At 36.0% G+C, this 18,175-nt stretch overlaps 1 protein-coding gene across 1 annotated transcript in view; it reads right to left on the minus strand.

The window, feature by feature from the left end:
- LOC103780484 (triadin-like) overlaps positions 1-18,175 on the minus strand; it is a gene marked incomplete at its 3' end in the record, with an annotated part of 61,436 nt that overhangs the window by 13,889 nt on the left and 29,372 nt on the right. Inside the window, exons 3-4 of the mRNA XM_008948171.1 lie at positions 3,487-3,624; positions 1,567-1,593 (exon numbers count right to left, since the gene is read on the minus strand). Of these exons, the coding sequence (XP_008946419.1) occupies positions 1,567-1,593; positions 3,487-3,624 (165 nt within the window). The remainder of the gene's footprint in view (positions 1-1,566; positions 1,594-3,486; positions 3,625-18,175) is intronic.

Consider the following 18,175-nt stretch of genomic DNA (forward strand, 5'->3'; position numbering starts at 1 on the left):
AAGACAGAAGACTTTCTTGGATATGTATCTTCAGAGCACGGCTGTGAGCTTTGAATACTGAGGAAAGCATTTTGAGCTGACAGTTGCTCATTTCCTTGGATGGGGAACTTTTAGGTCTGAACAATCATTGGTAGTAACTGGAAGCGATGACACTTCCAACGTCTAATTTAAGAATCCTCCACCTTATTTTAATGGCATCTTTGAATTCTATTTCTACAGCTCAATTTCATTGCATTGTCCCAATGCAAAATGCAAGGCATGAGTATGTCACTGATTTCCAAAGAAGCAGGCACTGCAATGCTGAGCATGGCATTGTCTGTAATGTTTTAAAGGATTAAGCCTCCCGAGCACTGAAGTATCTCCATAATACTCCCAGTCTAGTCCACTGCACTGGCCTGTGGTGAGTAGACACCTTCCAGCCACCTACCCATGAATTCCTGCCAACAGCATGCTTCAGCTTCAGACTCGGCACCCACAGTAAAATTAACAACCTATTTTTCATTTTGGGAGAAAAGGCAGGGCAATGCTGAACTTTTTGTGATTCTTACTGATGGAGTAAAGAGATGGAATATTTTCTTACACTGTCTCTAAGTTTTCCTCAGTCCTAAGATGAAGGATCATCCGTAGAAAGATGAATACTCCTGGTCCTTGAGCCTATTAATACCCTGATGCCCTATAGTGACTGACAAAAAGTGTCATTAAATAGAAGCCTGATCCAGTTCCAGTTAACTTCAGAGAAAATTGAACTGTAATCTCAGCAGCAACTGGCGTGATAGATTCTTCAGTATGGACATTTACCTTTTGAGAATTTGATGGATATCAAATTCAGATCACATATGGCTGGTTGAACATATTGTTGTTATTAAACTGTGCTCAATTTGGAGAAAAAAAACACACCCTAGTTTTGAAAAGCTTTACATCTTATCACCAATATCTCAAGCCTTCTAATACATTTCCGTTTTGATTTAATAGAAGTTGAACATAAGTTTTATGTTTCAGCATAACAATTTTAATGTCTGAAAAGATTTATATTACAAATCCTACTTGCCTGCTTTGAAAATTCAGTGATACGTAATTTTTTTCAGATTCAGAAGTAGTAATTATTTTAGGGTTCTGCATTGACACGAGGTGAAATGCTTTTATACCACCTTCCCATTATTTCTTGCTAAATATTCTTTCTATATGATTATTTCTAAATATTATTTCTATCAAGACATATCTATAACTCATATTGACATTAATAGGAGTCCCACATGCAGGGCAAGGGTACAGAAAATATTTCTGTAATTCTATTTGTTTTTAATGAACATTTTTCAGATTTTCTTGGTAAAAATGAAAGAGTCAAGAATTCTCATATTCTTTCAAAGAGTACAGCAAGTACTGTTACTTGACTTTCTTATTTAAATGAGTTTGTTAAAGCACAACTTACAAGGTTAGTAGACCGAAGTGTAAGTAATGACAGGATCTAGATATGATAGATAGATAATGAAAGAATTTCAGATATACTAGTTAAGTCTTAAAATGATTGCAAAATATTTTTCCTTTCAAGTAAGGCAATGGACCTACCTTTTTTCAGAGAGGATTCCACTTCACCTAAACCAAGAGAAAAGAGCAAATGTCAAATAAACAATATCATCATCATAAAAAAACAAAAAAAACCCACCAAAACCCAATCTTTTTTTTCTCACATCAGCTCATTTTAATGAAAACAAAAAGAATCCTATTTAATATGATAAATAGCAAGCACTCTATTCTGAGATTTTGGATTTTTCATAACGTATCTGTCTTACCACAGAGGTATTCCTGCATGTAGGGTACATAAATTCAATATGCAGTAGTAACCAAGGAAACGTCCAAATCTGTTTTTGTGCTTCTGAATGTTAACTTGTGACTACAATTTACAATTTGCTTGATTTTATGCATGCTTCCACATTTTAAGGAAGGGACCAGTGGATCTGTTTTAACTCCAGCTGATAAAATGTATATGCAGGTTAGAAAGGTTGTAAATCTAGCAATCCTGTCAGTGAAATCCAAGGAAAAAATACTCAATTTCAGTGGAACTATGAGGACTCGGTTGCTGAAGATTGTTATTCCACCTCCATGCAGGACGTGGAATTTAAAGGAGCTAGCCTGAATGACTATGGTGAGTGTACAGCCTCAGCTGCACTGACTGAAGAGCAAGGTGGGCAGCGCTTTCACAAGCCCTAACTTTAAACAATATAGTGCAGCAAGTTGCGTGCTGCCTTTTCACACTCATGGTAGATACTGATAAAATTCCACTTGGGCCAAAGGCTGGTAGGACTGAGGTTTCCAAAGAGTGAGCATTCAGATCTTGAATTTTTGTATGTCAAGTAGAGTATGACCTTTCCTACTTGCATTAGTATTTATCCACTTGAGTATTTGAAAGCTTGCAGGTGCTTTGGGAGCTCTGAAATGATAAAAATGAACACTGTTCAAATTTTAGGAAGCTTTCCGTATTTAACCTTCTCTGTTTCTCAATGGTATAAAGACTGGCTTTCTGCGAGTTGTAAATTGTATCCCAGAACAGGATGCCCAATTCACAGCCTCACATGTAGCAGTCTGTCTATTAGCATTTATATATTATGCTAATACAAAAAGCTCATGCACACATTTAAAAGGTAGAAATTTGATAATATCTCAAGTTTATGAATGAACAAGTACAAGTCAGTTTCATTATGCTACTCTTAAATTATAGTATAGTAAAATAGAATAAAAGAAAAACTATTGTGAAAGGATGTTACTCCTGCACTCATTATGTGTCAAAATGACCAATACAATGCGACATTATAATCCTGGGGTCTTAACAGTAAACTACTTTTTTTTTTTTTTTTTTTTTAATAACAAAAGGATTATTTCCAAACTTTAAATGTTAGCAATATACTTTCATTTATCAGATAATGTCAGATGAAGAATGTTCCTATAATGGCTAAACGAAAATTTCTGGTAAGCTGTTTTTATTGCAAAGTGCCATCCAAAATCCCCGTATTTCAGCCAAAATACTCCCTTTTCTTGCCTTTTTTTTTTTATCTCAATATATTTCCTGTCATCAGTATATCAAACAAAAAAATTCTAAATTTCTTGGTTTATCTTGTACATTTATCAGGATTCCTTTGATTCTTGCTGATTAAAGGAAAATAGTTATTGCCATTCTCTGAAGCAATATCCTGATGCTTATTTTGGTTGTGGCTTTGAAGTCTTGTATAAATTAGTACTCTTTACTCCAAGATGTACTAATGGTAATATTTAATTCTGACAGCTTTTCTGTAACAGTACATTAAACACAAGATGAAAGATAACAAAGAGACCAATTTATTGATTGGAATAGACAGTAGATTCTTTATTAGCAACAATGGTCACTTTTCATTTTGTTTGACCTTCTTGTCTGTGAGGTTAAAAGATGAGTAAGCCAACATAATGCATGTAAAACAGCAGTTAGAACAATTACAGAAGTCATATTACAAATACCTTCATCACTGTCATCTTCATCACTCCATATGAAGTCAGACAGTAGAGAAAAAAAGCCATAAAGCCAGTCAGTAGATTCTTCCAATGTCTCATGAATGATTCTCAGTGGTTCTGTGCTGAGCTTGTTAACAGATCTTCCTGAGCACAGAGTTTAAAAAAAAAAGCAGTTTGAAAAAAGAGATACTCATTCAGTGATTAAAGTTAACTTCATTTTATACAGAATTACACCATCTGCTTTAACAGAAACAAAGATTGTGAATATTAATTTTTATTATTCAAGGGTTTGAGCACAGCTCTCCTTCCTATGCAAGGCTGGTGTAAACTGTATCCTACTGCACATGCTATTTGCATAGTGACTAAGGACCAAGTGGATAATTTGATCTGATACTGTGCTTCAAGTTCTGGCTCTTCTTCTGAGGTTTGATTGAGCAAAGTAGATTTGTTTCTACCTATATTCATCCTTTTAGACAATCTCTTCCTTTCATCCCAGTTAGTTTTTCTCTGGCTCAGGTCATCTGCTTCTTGATGACTGTCTAGCATTCACTGTCACCTGTGTCCCACTCCTCATGTCACATCTTCCCTTGAACCCTGTCCTTTACACAAGTCCTGGCTATGGAAATTGCCAAGCCCTTGCTTAACCATACAGATAGGTCCTATCCTTGTCATAGAGAATATGTAAAGGCTGGGAAGAAGAGAACTATGTACAATTGGGTCAAAATAAACTAAGTCTGGAATGAAAGGGACAACAATTCGAAGTTGTGACCCAGAGACAGCTACTTTCAAATATGTATTCCCGTGCATTTGGTTCTCCTCTTGCACCTTTTCTAGAGTTTCTTTCACATACACTTATGCATATGTGAATACTTGACTAGTTCTCGTCTAGCTGCTCCTGTAATTAAGTAAGTTGGCAAACAAGGAAGCTGTGCATTTTAATGTGCTCCACCTCCCTGGGACCTCTGATGGAGGTGAGACCCCTGCTCCCCACTGTGTCCATACCCAGGGAGCGTGACCATCTGAGAGTAACACAAAGTGTTCCTTTAAAGGCTTTTTCAGCTGTGATTTTACTGTACTTCTCTCTACCCTGTTTATGCTGGCATAGTATTTCAGAGGAACTTTCCAGCCTCTGACATAAAGTTTCTTCTGATGTGTCTGTTTAGCAAACTATTTTTTTTTTTTTTTAAATCTGTACCAAACACTGCTTAGGAAGTCTGTGTTACTGTCCACTGTATTGTAAATGGCAGACTGAATGATTGCCCTATCTGTTTGAAGTTTCCCAGAGATGTATACAACTGAATGTACATTACAAATATGTTTTGGGCTGTTGGCCTAGTCTTATTCCTAGGAGTTTCAATAGAAAAATACACACTGAATTTAACAGTAACAAGATGGGAGACCTATCTCTGTTTACCACTGTCTTTCTATATGCAAATATTTCAGTAGGAAGTTAAACACACGTCTCTTCAGAACTACTTCTGGTTGCAGTGTTCTGACTCACAAGCCAAATCTTAGCAGTAATCAGAAAGTCTCACACGGTCTTGCAGGTTACAAGCACAGGCAAAGTGCAGGCTTGAAGCAGCTTTTTTGATAGCAGCAGTATGAGCAGTTATTTTCAAAAGTGCTATAATGAAGTAGATAAGTAACTTTGAAATATAAATGTATCACTAAATAATTCCTTTATTTCTAAGAAATTAATCTGAAATAAAAAATAAAAAAAAACAAAAAACAAACAAACAAAAAAACAAAAAAAACCCACACACACACACACACAAAAACCACACCCAAAGAAAAAAAAAAAAAGGCTGATTTTCTATTACTTTGCCTCTGCTTATTAATAATTTAGACCAAGGAAATATTTTGGTTAATGTTTTTTTGAAGATTTCTTATACAGATTTATGGCACTGAACAGTCAGCCACATCAAATACATTAATCATGTGTCATGGTGAAATGACATAATTACAAAGATATATGCATGATCTCTTCATTCAGTGTACTATTGAGTGCACTATTGTATTAAGAAAGATTGAGTAGTATATCAGAGATTTTTTGCTTTTATTATCATATGGCATTTATTTATTTGCATTGGCCTCATGTATTAAGATGTGGAGATTTTATTTTTTTCAACTGATTTGCGAAAGTGCTCTTCTCTAGTGTTTACCAGGAGAATTAATATCTATATTTAAGTTTTTAAAAAGTAAATCTGCAACCCATAGCCTGATATTATTTGGACTTTATTCTACTTCAGAGGTGTTAAGGTGTCCAAGTGGACTAATAGACTAGATATGGTGAGAGGCGTCTCAGCATAACTGAGGTTTTGATTCACAAGCAGAGATGGTTTAACTTTGGACGGGTGCCATGATTTCCACTCTGGCTATCTACCTACCGTTTACCTGCTGGATGCTTAGGGATGGCTCAATTTTACAGCCACAGGCTTTTACATAGAATACAACTGTAAACTAACCAATAATGTTATCAATTTATTTTAATTCACTGATCTATCAACTAACAGTTCAAGAACTGCCTCACAGGTAGCAGAGCTGTCCCCTCAGTCAGGCAAGGGAAATGCTCAGAGAAGAGCAAGATCAAGAGCAGAAGAAATTATTCTAACCACCCCAAGGCGAGCCATCTTTGCTGATGAATCAGAACCTTCAATGTCATATCCTGGTCTTTATTTCGTAACATCTCCATAGCAAACTATGAAAAGGGATTAGAAATTGTAAGCGTCCAGAGGCAAAATTATCCAGTCACGCCTATACTAACAATTACAAATCCTTTTTAACATAAAAAGTTTAGAAAAATCACTTTGAGGTACACTTGAGTGTAGTGGACACTTTCGTGGTATTTGCAAAATTAAATTTTTTTATACAGACACTGTGAGATCCACCTGCATCCTGAAACCAGTGACACTGGCCTCGAAAGCTGTCTCCTTGTGCATAGATCTTCTGTTTAACTTCTGTTGTATTTCCTACACTTTTCAAAAGTAAAGACAGAAATTCTAACAGACAGAAATTCTGCATCCTAAAATACTTAAGAACACTACACTAGGTAATGCAGAAATTAATATTACTACTGATCATATCCATGTTTTTAGCTCTTCCATGCTTTTAGCTCTCCCTACAACTTTGATAACAGCAGAACAAGACACACAAGAAATAAGGGAAATAAAAAAATTCAGGGGGTGACAAGTAGAGAGAAAGGTGCCATTTGCCTCACACATATGCAAAGATAACTCTTTCCAGACAATTTGCATACACTCTTGTTCGAGAGTGAAGCTAAGAGAATGCAGATCTTCATAAGAAATTTTGAGCTTGATATATTGATGTAATTTAGATTTTTATATCAATACAGTTGTCCAACAAGGGTACACTATGATGAAGTTTTTTTAGAATAGTCTTGGATTCAGCACATTCACATTGGATTTTCTCTCTGGCTTCTCATTTCTCAGCAGACCCCAGAAGACATTTTATTTTAAAGCTAAGCTCACAATACACATCTCTTGCTAGCATATGTTACATAGTATGTAATGTATAATTTTTAATTAATCTATACCTATAAACCTATGCCTATAATGAATATATCATGCATCATCTATTATTTTGGGAGAAGAAGAGGCAAGATCTTGAATTTAAACTGTAGAGTGCCTTTATAAAACCCAGCAATTTCTCGGATAGCTATAGGCTGTGAAGTTCTATATTTTGCTGAACTTGTAAACAGGGACTGAGCTAATTTTTCCTCTTAGACCATGTAGTAGCCCATTGAGGGAGGAAGAAAGGAAAAGGAAGTGAATTCAGCAAGTTAAGCTCAGGGGTGAAACATGCAATTAATATTGAAAAAATTTTGTTTACAGTATGTCATTTCCTTTAATTACATATTAAATTCAGATTATTCTATCTAACCAAATGTACTTGGAAGTCAGGTGTGGAATTCCTGGTAGTTTCTAAACTATCTCAGAAGCCAGTGCAGAAAGACACATTGTGACCTTCAGAGGGAAAGCCTATCACTTTCCCCTGATATCTTTTTTAGGGATATATGAAATAATTTCCAAACTTACCCATACCTTTCCATTGGCTAACAAGCAAAATAAGCCTGAAAAATTAGTATGGACATGGCATCTAATTTTCCTATGACTGGTGTATGTGACAAGTATCGTGATAGTGGTGCTTTTTCATATTTAAATCCTTCCTGTCTTTGGCTAAGTGCCTAGATTTGTAACTTTACACTCGTATTTAATTCCGGGTCACCTTAATAGATACTTGCACTTCAGAACAGGACTGGTACCACCAACAATGCTCTGCTATAAAATTTTGTTTTGTTGTGGTCATTTTTACCTTGATATAGTAAAGTTTTTCAGTTCAATAAATTTCCGTTCTACGTGTGCTAGCACTTCACTGCTATGAGAACAATTATCAGGTTTGCTTTTTTTTTAAATTTTTTTTTTTCTTCAATGGGAACTTCAAAATTTTAATTCCAGAAGTTTCTGGCAAATATTGAAATTTGGAAGTGTTAAAGCTGACAGAGAAAGGATCCCAGTCAAATTGAAGGACTTTGTATACTACCTTTAAACAAAACCTTATTGTAGGAAAACTCTACTGAATTTGGTTGAAGAACGTTTTTTTACCCACTGTAGATATATAAAAGAAAGTTTGGAAGTTTGTTTGAACTTTATTTCCTAAACACATGCAAATTTGGTTAAAATAATTATCTAAGAAGTTACTTTGGATGTAGGTACTGAATACTTCTCTGAGAACTCCCTATGTATTTTGAAACTGTTTTTCATGATCCTTACATCAAAATTAATCTGCTATAATTCTTCGTAACTCTGCAGTATTATTGGTACAGAAACAGTAGTTTAATTCAAAATGTGAAAATGGGAATTCTGACCAACTATTTTCTTCAGCTTTGAACTCTCCTGGGCTCACACTTTTAACAGGTTTCAAAATAGAATTTGTACCTTTAATGTAATTAATAGCTTACACTTAACACAGCTCTTTGAAATCAACCGGTTCCTGGGACAGAAGATAGTTTTCATAAAGTGTCAAAGTAATTTCATCTTCATTAAATTTGTCATGCCTTGCAAGAAGCTTTTATTTTTTTTTTTTTTAAATCAGGACTGATAATGGGACCTTTAAAGTGGCTTTTGGAAATAGGAATCGATTAATCGAATGGTATGTTTTGTGGCTGCATCTCAAGAAAATTTGGTTATGTTTCATGGTCTGGATGCACAGCAAAAAGTGACTGCTTTATCTGTGCAAATCACTTCTGGCATTATTCCAGTCCTGATAACTCTGTCAGGAATGTAGTCCCCTATCAATCCTTTTTGCTTGTGAAATAGTTAAATACATACCCAGAGTTCAACCTATTTTGAAGGTGGGTTTTGGGTTTTTTTTTAATGCAGCAATTTACATAATAATTGTTGAATTTTCATCAATTACATATTTTGACTCCAGTGAATTGAATGCAATTAAATTACAAATGATGGTAATTAGCCAGTGTAAAGACTAATCTATGAGATATAATCTAATTCATTGATACTGACAAAGTAGAGCTGATGAAGACAGAGAATTTCTGTCATGTATGATAAAATACAAAAGCCTAACACTAGTTTCTGATAATGAAATATCTCTTAGTTTTTGGTAAAATATTCTTTTATAGAGAAACCTGTATTTTATTTTGAAAATTTATAGCTTTTTAAGATTTGTTATTATTAGTAGTGGTTTGTTTCTACTCAATGGTCTTCTGAAGAGTAGTGTCTAACATGTAAAACTCAAGACACACATAAAGCCTTCCATTATTAATATTCCAGTTTATCAGTATACGTATCCTTAGGTCTTATCTTCTTGTTTCACAGACTAACATTTTTGTCATATGTCAATAACCCTCGGGCCATACTCTGGAGAGTGTCATTGAATTAAGTATATTGAATTATAAGTATAAAACCAAGCCAAACAGAAACTCAGACTCAACACCACTCATAATTTCCATTTTATAGATACTTATATTGTAAATATGAAGACTACAGTCTGTAGTATAAAACTTCTCTGTCTTTCTAATATCAGCCTTAGATAATTATACTGATGTCAGGTACACAGAGAAAACGTCAGCTGGAAGTGGACAAAGGCATTTTACCCAAAATGAGAACAAAGTAGTTTGTTCTTAACAAAACTGAGAAAGTAATTAATAAAGTGTCAAAAACTATAAAGTAGTTTCAGGTACTTTGAACACAGCCATACACATAGACAGGAATATAAGTTTAGGATGGGCTTTACATTTAATTTATGTGACTTGATTTGGTATCAGCTGAAAGACATCTGGTTTGATGGATCAGACCCTAATTAGGAGATATGTTCTGAAACAGCCAGACATTTATTCTAAAATAATTTTAAGGTTTTTTTTTTCCCCCTCATTCTAGGGGTTCGATTTTCTGATTAATAACACAGATCTTAACTTGATATTAAAAAGGCAGTGATGTTAAATAATTGTACAATGGCATTTTTAAACGGCATTTGTAGGGGTAAAATGAGTATCTCTCAACTTGCCACCATTTCCTGGCAATCTGGTGAATGAGAGCATCTTTTAGCTGACAGATCTACTTCCAGCATGATGTGAAAACAGGAAGGAGGCTGTTGCAATGAACTTTGCAGCCCCAGACAGGGATCTGTTAGCAGAGAAGCAGTCCTGCCACATCCTGGCACTCTGCTCACGCCCATGCTTTGTTATCACCGTCCAGCAGACCGCGCATGCACACGCGTATTCAGAACACTGCAGGTAGAATGTCTTTACCAGGTGGTAAACAGGGATCATCGCAATGTTGGGAATAGGTGGCTATAGTGGATGGCAACAGGATGAACCCCAAAGGCCAATAAAAAGAAGGAAGAAACATTGTTAGCGATAATGACCACCTTCAGCTGTTGCTTGACTAAAGGTACCAGTTAAGGAGTGAAGTGAGATATGATTTAATCTCTGTGGAGTTGCTGTTATGAAGCAGAAATCAGAGTTCATTAAAAAGAAAAACAATATGCTGTAGGTGTGAGAGAATACAGCATGAATCAGACCAATGTGAAAACATGATTAAATAAGGCACAAGTCTTTTCACAGGTTACAAACATATTCTATTGCTGAAAAGAATATATTACATGTAGTCGATTCTGATTGAATTATTTTGTTTTCTTCAACAGCAAATAACGAAAGAATTACATTACTGCAATTGTTACTGAAAAGAATTGTTGGTTTTGTTTGTTTGTTTATAATTAGAAATTTCACAGATACAATTATGGGCTAGAAATTTGGTTTGTGTTTTGTATCCCATGAAGTGCATTTGAGTGTGCAAAACAATTGTCTTCTTATATCCTTCCCTATTCATTGAGTCAATTTCTGAAATTTCATATTTTCAACTTCATGACCTCATGAAGTTTGATCTATTGCAGTTTATTATCTTTTATATGTTAGACTATTTGGGATGAATGGAATAATTGCAACACTGCAGTATTTCATAGGCTGCCATTCTTTCCAGTTAAACTCATTTTCTAGGGGTTTATAATTTGGCTATCAGATTTGCTGTGGAGAAAAACATGGGAAATAAGATGTCATCCAGGTAATTCTTCTTTAAACTGAAACTGGGTTTAAAACCCTTTAATTGTTTTCATCATTATGGAAGGCAGTGGAAAAAAAAAAGTAAGTTTTTGGGTACACTTGTGGAAGTCCCTTATAATTCACACGAAATTGGAAATGGATAAGCTCTTTACTCATGTTGTTAATTGGTATCTGTAAATACAGTAAAAATTGTAGTTCACAAGACTATAGCACTGCTTTCCTAAAAATTATTCATTCCATAAGTTTGCTGATGCTTTATGTTCATTTTTTTCCTGAATAAGTGCAAGGGTATTATCAGTTTTAACACTGGTGGATATACTACCATAAAATACTAGAGTCAGTAGATGTACCATGTTCTTTTTGCAATTAATAAAAGTTTCTAGTGAACATAAACCAAACAACATGACTAAGTGTGACAGTATTTCAGGAGAAAAATGGAATTGCATATTTCTAAAAATCTCACACACACACTAAAAAACCCCAAACAAACAAACCCAACCAAACAGGTAGAATACCCATATTTTGTTGAATGCCACTTCTTATAATGACAAAACACACTGTGCTTAACACTTTTATCATGCAGAGTACAAAAATGTCCACCTCACACTTCCACAGAGGTTGTTTGAAGTCCTGCTCTTTATCTTCACGTGTCTTATTTTTCGCCAAAATAGAGAAGTTCAGATGAATATATAGTTTTAATTTTTTTTCTTTTCTTTTCCTCTACTGGAGATTGTTAATATGTATGTCATTCTGACTACCCAGGGCCAGCCAAAATCTTTCTGTGACTACAGGAGAGTAATAGCAGTGACCACAAGCTAAGGCAGGGAAATGGTGACTTCAGTCCATGTTAGAATCTCGTGTGGGAGATAACTGTTTGGCCAGATGTTTTGCCTTTAACTTAAAGAGGAATGACAATAACCCAAAAAAAACATCAAATAAAATATCTGACTGGAATGTCTGCTTCTTGTGTTGCTGGGAGCTCTGTTCCTCCCTGCCCCGTTAGCTCTCCATTCCTGTCCTTGACAGGTATTATCTCCACAGCCATCTGCCTTTGCTGCAGGTCTCTGAAAAGCCTTTTTATGGTTGAGCAAAATGATTTATCCACAACAAAGAGCTTGCTTTTTTTTCTTTTATGAAAGCAGTCACGGTAAAATGGCAAGCTCATAGTGTTGTATGCCTGCTCTATATTTTCACTTAGATTATTTTGTGGATAGTTTTGAGTTTCATATATTTGATGACGTTTTATTTAGTCTGGCCTTTAAGTGACTGGCTAAATCAATTTACTCAATATTGAACACTCTGGATCTGAAATTAGGGTGGTGTTAATTAGCTGTAATTGGTCACAGAGATGGCAGGGAATTCTGAACACCTTATTAGCCCATTAGCAAATGTGGATTCCTGGGCAATCAATCTTTAGAACTAAAATAATCTTAAATAATTTAGTTGTATTCACCAATTAAAATATGTAATTCAGTTACATGTACAAGAAATGCGTGAAATACATTCATGAATTATGAAACCAATTAACAAGTATATTTTCTAACATAAAGGATGGTGGTAACAACAAACTATTCCAAAACACACATCAAACCAAAACAAATCTACTTCTGTATTTCTGAAAATACTGAGAATGTATGCGAGATCTTCCAATGTGGTGTGTTACTTACTGCATATTCATACATGCTATGTACTGCATGTGTTTCGTAGTTTCTTATCTCAGACTTTTGTAGTGCATGTCACCATACCACATTAGAAATATTTCAGTTATGTTTGCAGTTGTACAATACAACACAATAGTAATACAGGCTTTCATTTCTTTCCTCCAGGGAATAAACATAACACCCTAAAGTGAAACACAGGAAAATTCAATTTCCTTCTTCTGTGTAATTAGATCTTTCAACACTGATCTAATTCTTGTCTCATGATTTCCTCAAAATCCACTGCTAAAGCTGACATGCAGATCCCATCTCTGTTGTAATCTCTGAACAAACTAGCACATAACAATCAAGGACAGCTTTACATGTACAACCCATACCAGAGGGTCCTTCTGCAATTTTTTTATATTATAACCAGCACCTCCTGAATACTACAGATTACTACAGAATTTACAGTAATCATGTTCTGGATGTGTAAAATTACACAAAATATATCTTAAATCTTTCTATGAGTGCATGTATGAATAAATCTATGAATCGGTATAATCTAATCAGCTACCTAAAAACCTAAGTGTTATCTTCCCTCATTTTCCCTCTCTTCTAAAGGCTCCTTTTCAAATACAGAATAGAGAGTACCTCCTAAAACGTAATTTACAAGATCTGTTTTTGGGATGAAACCAAGCACCTCATTTTCTTATAGTTACTTCTGAGACAAATTTAATCTTATATAAATTGTCAAGATTCCCAAACTTGATAGTTTACTTCTAAAAGAACATAAAACCAGAGTAACCAAGAAGCAAATTTTATAGGTTAGGTCTCTAATCACAGTGGAATTTGTGAAGTTTATATTGATAAATTAAAAGAATACAAACAAAATAAGATACAGATACTAATATTTCATGTCTTTGGGGAATTACTTGCCCTTAAGATGAGAGCAAACCTGTTAATTTTCGAAATAAGAAAAAAAAGTACATGAGTTCAAGTGTAAATAAAATACTTCCTATTCTGCTGATGTATTGTGTTTTTACTGAGCCTCATGAATCTCTGTGTAATCTAGGTAACCCTTACTTTAGGGCATTACACTCATTTGTTGACCAAGGGTTAGCAGCTCTGTAGTGTAATCAGGAGGAACAAATCCATGTTTATTCCCGAGGGACCCAGTTCCTGGCCTGGTTTATTATGTCAGCCAGTTCTTTTTCTGCTGCAGTCAGTCCGGTGCGGTACGATCACTACTAGTGGCTCTGCTACATAGAAAGCCAGTACACAGCAAGTTTGCACATGACACCAAGTTAGGTGGATGCATTATCTGCTTGAAGGTATGGAGGCTCCACAGAGTGATCTGGACAGGCTGGATTGATGGGCCAAGGCCAATAGTATGGGGTTCAACACAGCTAAGTATTGGGTCCTGCACTTGGTTCACAACAATCCCATGAAGTGTTATAGGCTCGGGGGACAGTGACTGGAAGTCTGTCCAGTAGAAAATGACCTAGGGGTTCTGGTCGACAGTCGACTGAATATGAGCCAGCAGTGTGCCCAGGACGGCAAGAAGATCAACAGAATCATGGTTTGTACCAGAAACGGTGTAACCACCAGGACTACAGAAGTAATCATCCTCCCGTACTCAGCATTGGTAAGGCTGCATCCCAAATACTGTGTTAAGTTTCGGACCCCTCACTACAAGAAAGAGATTGAGGTGCTGGAGCATGTCCAAAGAAGGGCAATGAAGCTGGTGAATGGTCTAGAGCACAAGTCTTATGAGGAGTGGCTGAGGGATCTGGGGTTGTTAAGCCTGGAGAAAAGGAAGCTCGGGTGTGACCTTGTCACTCTCTACAACTACCTGAAAGAATGTTGTAGTGAGGTGGAGATCAGTCTGTTCTCCCATGTAGCAAGTGACAGAAGAAGACATAACCTCAAGCTGAACCAGGTTTAGGCTGGATATTAGGAAAAATTTCTTCAGTTAAAGGGTTGTCAAGCACTGGAACAGGCTGCCCAGGGAAGCAGTGAAGTCATCATCCCTGGAGATATTTATAAGAAGTGTAGATGTGGTGCTTAGGGACATGGTTTAGTGGTAACCTAGCAGTGTTGGGTTAACATTTGGACTTGATGATCTTGAAGGTCTCTTCCAACTAGAACTATTCTATGATTCTATGATTTCTGACACAGAAATGTAGTGGAAGTCTCTGGTAGAAGCCCATAGGTCAGACTCCTTTTTCATCTTTGTAACTGCCCTTCAAAAAGCTGCAGGCTGCTCCTAGATGACCTCTCAATTTGCTCTTCTCTAGACTAGTGGAGTTTAGCTCACTTAGCTTGCCTCATTCGTATCCTATGCATACTTTCTAAACTTGAACTTCATGGAACTTTAGGCAAAGAAATGGGAAAGAAATTGAATGCACTGACTTATGAAAGGAAACTGTTATTTGAGTAAAAATACACTATTCTCTGTTTTATAGATTGAAAATATACAGTTGAATAGAATTTCTTTGGCATCTTTCATTTATATTTGAAAACTATGAAATTAATTTTAATCATGCTTGCAAAACTGAACTTGAAGCCCTGAAAATAACTATTCACTCTCTTTTATGCAGGTCTGGTTGTTCAAAGAACAATGTTAAACCCAAGAAAAAATATCACTGTTCTTTAAATTTAAGGAGACACTTAAAAATATGCTCCAAATTCTACTTTCTATTTGAAAAGACAGCATTAACTCCACTGGAGGTAAAGGGTCAAAATGTCAGAAAGTGAAAATCATTCTAGTATCAGTAACGCCAGCTAGGTGGTCCTATGAGAAAAATTCAGCTATTTCCATGAAATTTCTATAAATCAGTGAGCTTTACTTGGAAAAAACAAACTGACTTGGAACTCAGGAGCTGAAACCCAAGGATCATGATAAGAGTTATGTAGCCATTGATATACTTGTGTAAATACAGAAAACAGTCTAACCAGTCCAGGTTTGAAGGAACACAGCAGTTCCTTCTCTTAATATTTTGCTTTTGAAGTCTGATTTAAATGCTAGCTTAATTAATCACAGGAACAGAAATATCTTTGGGAAGGAAAAGCAATGATCTCATGAACTCAAAATACTAAAGTATAATCTCTCACAGATCTCCATAAAATACAAACTGACCCTTCAGATTAAACTTTGCATTATTTTATTTACACAGCCTGTTCTGAAAATGTCAGTTTCCATCAACAGTTGTGGGATCTAAATTCATTTACCAATACAACATGAACACTTCTTTTCCCTCTGCTTAGAAAGTTTCCTTCAGTCTCCAGTGTGAATACAAAATCTCCTTGCTTAACATTACCCTGTCTACAATATCAACAATGCATGAGCTGATAGTCAGGTCAGGAATTGTTTAGTTTAAGGTTTTAGTCTTAATTCTGCCTTGGTTCTTGACTGATCATTGAAAATATATTAACAGCTTGACTGATTGATTGACAGTTAATGTGGAAAATTAAAAATAGAATCTAGTTGTTTCTCTCTCTTGGTCTATGTTGTAGCATTAAGTGTATGATGTACAAATTTACATCTGATGGCTGTGTTGGGAGCTCGGATCAAAAGTAACTTTGTCTTTCTGGGACTCAAGTGACTTCTTTCTGAAAACAAAGACCGATAAGAAGAAAAAAATTTAAGAGAGGCTTGTGATAACATTTACTCTGCATTTCAAGCTTCTGTGTCATACATTGATCCTGGATTGGCTTTTTTTTTTTTCAAGATCTATCTATGTCTCAAAAGCTTTTTGAGTAAATCTTGAGGTCAATATTGATATATAGCAGGACAAAAACCTATGGGTTTATCAGTAAACTAATAAAGACCAGGAAATTAAGTTCAAAACATCAACCCAATTTGTTTTGAACTAAAAGGCCGAAGTCTGAATTTCAATTCTTACTTAATTATTGTGACAGATGTGATAACCTTAGAGCTGGAGTTCTTATTTAAGAAGGAAAAGAACACTAACCATTTGTATCTGTTGCACATATGTTTTCCGATCACTATATCCTGCTTGCCTCACAAAATTTCTACTGCTAGAAGTGGCTTGCTGAACGCTATGCCCACTCTACAAACACAGGAACTTTATTTTATTTTTCATTATATATCATTGACAGATACAAGGCATAAAAACCAAGTAGCAGCGAGCCAATTTCTACTCGTCTTTCCTTTCTTGTTTAACATATTCATGCCTTGTTCCACATATTCCTCAAGGACCTGGATGGCAGAACAGAGTGTACTCTCAACAAATTTGCTGATGGCATAAACTCAGAAGAATGGCTAACACAACAGAAGGCTGTGTTGCCATTCAGTGAGATCTGGACAGGCTGAAGAGTTGGGCGGATAGGAACCTGACAAGGTTCAAGAAAGGCAATTGTAGGGTCCTACATCTAGGGAAGAATAACCCATGTACCAGTACATGTTGTGGGTTGACCTGCTGGAAAACAGCTCTGTGAAGAAGGATCTGAGAGGATCAACAAGTTAACCGTGAGCCAGCAATGTGCACATGTGGCCAAAAAGGCCAATGGTGTCCTGGGGTACATTAAGAAGAGTGTGGCTAGCAGGTCGAGGGGGATTCTCCTCCCCCTCTATTCTGCCCTAGTAAGGCCACATCTGGTGTACTAGGTCCAGTTCTGGGCTCCCCAATTTGAGAGAGACAAGGAACTGCTGAACAGAGTCCAATGGAGATCTACAAACATGACTAAGGGACTAGAGCACCTCTCTTACAAGGAACGGCTGAGACACCGGGGTCTGTTTAGCCTGAAGAAGAGAAGGCTAAGATGGGATCGTATTAATGCTTATAAATATTGAAAGGGAGGCTGTCAAGAGGGTGGGACCAGTCTCTTTTCAGTGGTGCCCAGTGCTAGGGCAATGGACACAAATTTGAACACAATGAAAAACTTTACTTTGAAGGTGACTGAGCAGAGGAACGGGTTACCCAGAGAAGTTGTGATATCTTCTTCTCTGGAGTTATTAAAAACTTATCTGGATGTGATCTGCTCTAAGTGCTCTAAGTGAACCTGCTTTGGCAGGGGGGTTGGATTTGATGATCTCCAGAAACCCATTACAACTCCCACCAGTGTGTGATTCTGTGGTTCTTCCCATTGCTCAACCAGGACCACGGTCGACTTCATTTACATCTTTGCCCTAAGTAACCACTATGTACCCCAAAACTTGATATTGTACCCCAAAACTTGATATTGTTGTCAGTTTGCCAAGTCTCATACTAGACTAGAATTATTGCCTATTGAAGACATGGGTGTGACTTAGCTAATATTAGGAATCTCGTTCTCTGTGCTTATTGGTTTTCAAAGATGAATTTAGAGTTAGCACGTTTAAAAATTATCTTTTGCATTTTTCTTGTCACTGAACTACGTAAGCAGACGTTAGAACACTCAAGTCAAGTCTGAAAGACTTGAAAATATATTTCAGAAAATGTGAATTAATAATTGATTT

This window comes from Merops nubicus, unplaced genomic scaffold (assembly GCF_000691845.1).
Source record: "Merops nubicus isolate BGI_N331 unplaced genomic scaffold, ASM69184v1 scaffold13259, whole genome shotgun sequence".
NCBI lineage: Eukaryota > Metazoa > Chordata > Aves > Coraciiformes > Meropidae > Merops > Merops nubicus.